Source organism: Neopsephotus bourkii, unplaced genomic scaffold (genome assembly GCF_033783945.1).
Source record: "Neopsephotus bourkii isolate Nb327-2 ecotype Australia unplaced genomic scaffold, CSIRO-AGI_Nbou_v1 NB_659, whole genome shotgun sequence".
NCBI classification, from domain to species: Eukaryota; Metazoa; Chordata; class Aves; order Psittaciformes; family Psittacidae; genus Neopsephotus; species Neopsephotus bourkii.
Window position 1 is genome coordinate 5,656,313 of NW_026901158.1, and position 6,117 is coordinate 5,662,429.

The 6,117-nt window shown below is 61.7% G+C and overlaps 1 protein-coding gene across 1 annotated transcript; it reads left to right on the forward strand.

Moving 5' to 3' along the window:
- The first annotated feature begins 4,175 nt into the window (after positions 1–4,175).
- IER5L (immediate early response 5 like) lies at positions 4,176–5,623 on the forward strand. The gene has a single exon (XM_061352794.1). It carries the CDS (start codon positions 4,580–4,582, stop codon positions 5,591–5,593), a length of 1,014 nt encoding a protein of 337 aa, XP_061208778.1. The 5' UTR covers positions 4,176–4,579; the 3' UTR covers positions 5,594–5,623.
- The last annotated feature ends 494 nt before the right edge of the window (positions 5,624–6,117 follow it).

Consider the following 6,117-nt stretch of genomic DNA (forward strand, 5'->3'; position numbering starts at 1 on the left):
CCCACATGCTGCAGCAGACCCTGTGGGTCTGTGCTACAGGTCCCCCCCCAAGCTGGGGAGCAGTTCATGGGGCCAGGCAACAGTGTACCTGCCCAGCACAGAACCGGGTGGCAGAGGTTAGCTCTGCTCCCAGAGCTCAGGCTGCAAACCTTGTTCTGGCTTGTTTTCCCACTAGCTTTGGGTGCCTGACTTGTAATAAGTAAGCCTGAAAAGCAGGCTCCTTTCAGACATGCCAGGCACCCGCAGCTCCAGCTCCTAGACGCGTCTCCAGGGAGTCAAGTTCCAGGTGCACCAAAAACCCCTCATGTTTCAGCCAGTACTCAAATGCCTCCGCTTCCTTGTCTGAGAAAAGCTGGGCAATGCCCAGGCCTCCGAGGCTCAAGGGGAAATTGCTCTATAGCAGCCAGTCTAATTGCACTGAAATTACGAGATCAAGCAGTAAATTCACGTCTGTGTTCCTTGCTCTGGGTGGCAAAGCTGCACCAGCAAGTGCCTGATCCCCGCTTGCTGCAAATTCCCCTTCCAGTGGCAAGGGAAGGAGGGGGTTAATGAAGGAGAGCATTGCCAGTTGGAAGTGCTACCTAAAAAGGGTTTCTCCTACTAGCTGAAGCAAAATGGTTTCTCTTGCCAGCTTGTTTACTCTGCAGCTGAGAGCAGCGCACCGCCAGGTTCTGCTGCTGGAGCCTGCTGCAGGATGGGCAGCTGTGAAACCAGCACTGGCACCAGCACATCAGCAGGGCTGGACCCACAGGGGTGCAGCTGCACCGTCCCCAGCCCAGGGCCAGCCCCATGGCACCCACACCACAGCCCGGTCCCCAGGGGGGAAATGCACAACTACCACCCTCCAGACAGCAAATCCTGGCCCCATCCTGCTTTCCTTTGGGGAAATAATGGTACTTGCCATTTAATAGCCAGTGCAAAGCTGCAATTACATTTGACCAAGATGGGTTTGATCGTTCCCTACAGCAGTAGGGTCCTTTACTATGGGAAAGGCACACAAATACCAGTGGAGACCAGGGGTGCTGGACAGGACACAGGTTTTCCTGGGAAAGGCAAGCACCAAACTCCTCCTGCCCCAGCTTGCTGTTGCAGAGCCAAAAACTGAACAGGACATTATCCTCTTTTACAAAAGCAGAGCTTACAGCCGTGTGCCAAGGCAGGTACCAGCCAGATTCCTGTCTCTGGGAGATTTTGGAGTCCACAGGCCAAACTGAAGCAGTGCAGCTTTCGATGCCCATCCTGCCTCCAGGATTAAAGCCACTGTGGCTGCAAACAGAACACTCTCACCTGCCAGGAGAGCAGCTGGGGAGGAGAGCAGCCGCAATGCTGCCCAGCAGCCAGCACCAGGATCAGGCCCCTGCTTTATAGACTTTATATTAATTACCCAGAGTCTAAATAAGATTAAAGTTTTAATTCCAGCTTCATCTCCTAGAGGCTCCTGCTGTGCTCTTGGGTTTTCCTGGGGCCACAAAGCTTCTCAGGCAGCTACAGCAGAGGGCACTTCTCTGACAGGCAGCATCTCCCACATCAGTGTTGTCCCACCATGCCCAAACAGCCCTGAGGATGCACCACCCTCTGCACCTCCATAAACCCACCACTGCTGCAAGCAAAGTCCACCTGAGCCTTCACTTAAAGCCACAACCTGAGGATAACAGGGCCATGCAATGATTAAGGAGCGGAGGGCTGGTGCTGGGCAGTGTCCCCAGATCACACTGCAAGCCCAGGCTGAGGCAGGGTGGTGAGCAGGAGCTGGAGGGTCTCTGCCAGGACAATGCTTTGTGACTGGCACCATCCATACTGCCCAAGCCACCCCGGAGCAGGCAGCTGATGGGCAATTGAGGCTTTTAGCCTGGACCACCTAAGCTGGAGTTTTACACCTGGAAATGGGCCAGAGAGCAGCAAACACCAGCTGAGCAAGAGAGGCAATCGCTGCCTGCGTGGAAGATGTGGCACAGGCTGGCAGCAGCAGCACTCCCTGCCCTGGGTCCCCACTGCCCAGGAGGCCACAGGGAACACTGCAGAGTCACAGCTGGGGCTCAATCCTCAAGCACCAACGTCAACACCCTGCAAGGGCAGAGCCTTTGGTCTCACTGAGCAGGAGCAAGACCTGTCTCCAGCTGCCAAAGCACCCAAAGCTCAGCACTGGTCCATGTGGTGTGCTCCAAACCCCTGTTGCACAACATACTGTCTGCACAGATCAGCTCTGGGTATCACCTCCCTGAGCTCCAGCTCCAGCACACCCACAGCCTTGGAAAAGCCAACCTGCAGCCAGTAGGGATTGCAAGGGAGAGAGACTGGTGGAGGAGAGGAAGGACAGCTCAATCCCCCACCTCCAGTGCTGGCCATACTCATCACCTTGAGCTACAGCCACCCTCTGGACAGGGGTTGTGATGACTGTCCATATTATGAACAAAAGAAACAGGTCAAGAGCATCCTACAAGAGCTTGGGAATGCAGTGTCATTCACCCTGGTTTGCATGCTGAGGGCAGAGTGATAGAGAAGACTGCTCCATAAGCAAGGCTTCACAAGCAAGGAGGACTACTCGGGGGCAGCAAGCTGTCCCAGCCCAACTACCATCCCAGGCACCTTTCCACAGGGATAAAGTTCTCTCTGGTGCTGCTCCCACTCCTCTGGGTGAGGATATGGGTTTGCTGCACCAGCAGAGTCCAGCCAGGCAAGGAAGCAAGCAAAGCCCTAGCCCTCCAAGCATGCCCCCAGAGAGTCCAGGCTTTGCACAATGCCACCCCGAAACCAGTGAGCCCACTGACCACCATGGTTTAGAAACTGGGCTATGTCAGTGGAAACAAGGGCTTCAGAGGCTTTCTTTGCAGAGAGCTCCCTACAACCTGCAGAGATGAGGCTACCTGTAGTCAGCATTGAGGTACACACAGCAGCATGGCCCCAAAGCAGGCACACAGCATGAGGAACCTTTATAACCAGTGGAAAAACCCCTTCCACTCCGCTCAGATCCCCACAGATGCTGTTTCAGAAGCAGCTCTGCAGCTCCCATTGCCCCAGCCTGGGGTCTCTCATGGACTTCCCAGCTCCCGACCCCTTCTCCCATTGAGGCACTGCAGTCCCAGCCCCAGCTTCTACCTTCTGGCCAAGAGCTGCTCCTCTGCAGTGACCCTGGATGCTGCTGCTCCACAGGCAAATGGCCAGGCCCCTTAGTGGCCAGGTCCTTTAGGCAAAAATGGGAAGCCCTGAGCTTACCTATCCCAATCCACCCCTCCCACAAGGGGCTGCCCAGCCCCTTCCCATCACATTGCACCTTGTGAGGGGGCACATTGAAGACAGCTGTGTGCAACAAGGTGGGGTTTGAGGCTTTAATTGCAACAACCTATGCACCATCCTGCTCCTGGTTTGGGGGAAAACCAGGTGTGATTGGGGCACAGCCCTGCTCCCGCACCGAGGGAGGAGATCTGGCTCCCTCTCCACCGAGTGTGAGGTGGAGGTGAGAGCTTGCAAGGCAGGGGAAGGGGGTGCCCCAGGTGCTCAGTGTCAGGGCACCGGGGGAACCATGGGTGCTTGTAAGGCCACAGGGCCTGGGCAGCTGAGGGGGGAGCACCGGGACTGAGGCTTGAGGGAAGTGGCTGCTTCCAGACGGGAGAGGGCTACAGAGTGCTGGTGGTACCGGTACCACCGCCGGTACTGGGGAAAGGCCCTGGAGGTACCGCAGAGACCGGAGCGGGGCGGCCCCTCCCTCACGGCTGCTCGGGGCCGCCCCCCGCTCACCTGTGTGAGGGGAGCAGCTCAGGGAGGCAGCCCCCGGCCCCATGGCCGCTGCACCGGACACCCGCTGCCCGGCCCGGCCCCCGCCGCTACCGGCCAGACCCACCGGGTCCCCGCAGCTCCCCCGGGCCACACGGCCCCTGTCAGGATTTGAACAGCGCCAGGAGCCCGCCTCACCCTCATTGGCCGCTTCACCCGCCCATCACACCGCTTTCCGCCACTCCATTGGCTGAGCGCGCCGAGGGGGCGGAGCGCGTCCGGCTTGCTGCTATAAAAGGCGGGGGCAGGGCGGGAGGGCGCTCAGTGCCGCTGCGCGACAGGTACCGGCTGAGACAGAGAGAGAGAGGGTGAAAGGGGCGGGGCTTTGTGGAGGGGAGCGAGGGGCGGGGCCGGCGCGCGAGCGCGCGGGGAGGGCGGGATTTGGGGTGGGGGGGCGTGGCCGCGCGGGGTGGGTTTTGGGGGGGGGGGGGGAAGGAGGAGGGCGGGGGCGCGCGCGCGGCGGTGCCTGCACGCGCCGATCCCGCACGGATCGCGGCAGCAGCAGCGGGAGCCACCGGCGCGCACGGCGATGCCCGCGCTGCTCCCGCCGCTGGCCGCCCCCTGAAGGCTCCGCTCTGTGTTCCCCCCTTCTCCAGCGACCTCAGGCTCTTTTCCCCCCCCTTTTCCCCCTTTCCCCCTTCCCCTTCTATTCCCTCCCCCCCACCCTCCCTCCGCTTCTTTATCCTCCTGTTTTATTTTCTCTCCCCCCCCACCCCCCTTCACCCGCTCTATTCCCGACCCTCCGCACCCTCCCGGCTGCCGTGTGGATGCGGGCCGGGGTGCCTGACTGCGCGGGTGGCGAGAGCAGATGCTGAGGGGCCGGAGGAGGATGGAGTGCACCCTCGATGCGCAGAGTTTGATCAGTATTTCCCTGCGGAAGATCCACAGCTCCCGCACTCAGCGAGGCGGCATCAAGCTCCACAAGAACCTGCTCGTCTCCTATGTGCTCCGCAACGCCCGGCAGCTCTACCTGAGCGAGCGCTACGCCGAGCTCTACCGCCGCCAGCAGCAGCACTACCCGGACGGAGCCCCGCTCCTCGCCATGCCCGCCTGCCCGCCGCCCTCCGCCGCCGTTGCCGCCCCGCCGGAGCTGGCGGTTCTCCCGCTGCCCGCCGACACGCAGGACCGCGAGGCGCGGAGCTGCGCGGTGATGCGGGGCGGTGCGGAGCTGCTGGAGGGGCCGGTGTGTGCGGCACCCCCGGAGCTGCAGAGAGCGCCCTGCAGAGACTCATCCCCGGGCTTCTACCGGGCCGCCGGCAGCGCCGGTCCCGGTGGTGGTGGTGGTGGTGGTGGAAGCAGCGCGGCCCCGGGGCTGCTCTACGCTGCCGGTTGTGACTTCGGGACCGGGGGGGTACCGCACTGTAGCAGCCGCACCACGGTGCTGGATTTGGACACTCACGTCGTGACCACGGTGGAGAACGGGTACTTGCACCAGGACTGCTGCTCGCAGTGCCCCTGCTGCTGCCAGCCGGTAGCGGGGCTCGCCTCCCCGCCGCCCGCACCGGGCACCAAGCGCAAGTATTACCCGGGGCAGGAGGAGGAAGAGGAGGGGGTGGAGGAAGGGGAGCCGGGGGGAGGCGGGGTGGCGGGCGGCCCCCCCTTCGCCCCGTGCACCAAACGCGCCCGTTTCGAGGAGTACAGCGCCGAGCACCCCCAGGACTCTTCCAACATCTCCAACTTGATCTCCATCTTCGGCTCCGGTTTCACGGGGCTGGTGAGCCGGCAGCAGGCGGACTCGGAGCAGCCCCTCAACGGGCAGCTGTGCGGCAAGCAGGCGCTGGCGAGCCTGGGAGCCTGGACTCGGGCCATCGTCGCGTTTTAGAGAGGAGCGGGGAGCAAATAGAGGTTGGGGGGACACACACACACAGACACGGGGTTGGAAGGAGGAAGGGGGGGGTTGGAAAACGGGGGTGCGATCCGAGGGGACAGCGGCTCCGGAGTGGGGGGGACCCTGAAACAAAGGCGGGGAGGGGGGAGGTTGGGGTGAGGGGAACGGGGGTGTGGGGGGTACCGAGGGGTGCGCAGGGGGGGGTGGGAGGGCAGAGCCACGCTAGTGTTTTATAAATTGTACAATAAAGAAACCAAAACCCGAGCCGTTGGGACTTTGTTTTTGCATTGGGGGGGGGGGGGACCACCCAGAAAAAGCAAACAACAAAATGCAACAAACAAACGAAAACAACGGAACCCAAACAGCGGAGCCCCCGCTTCGATCATCCCCTTTGTCCGCTCGGGCTCTCCCCGGGGCCGGTGCTACCGGCGGCAGCGCCACGTGAGAACCGGGACACCCCCCCCCCACACACACACGTTCCGGGGCAGGCCCGGCGGGACCTCCTTTTACGCTGATGC

Excerpts from the sequence above, each read along its gene's own strand:
- IER5L (XM_061352794.1), top strand. The coding sequence starts at position 4,580 with ATGCTGAGGGGCCGGAGGAGGATGGAGTGCACCCTCGATGCGCAGAGT.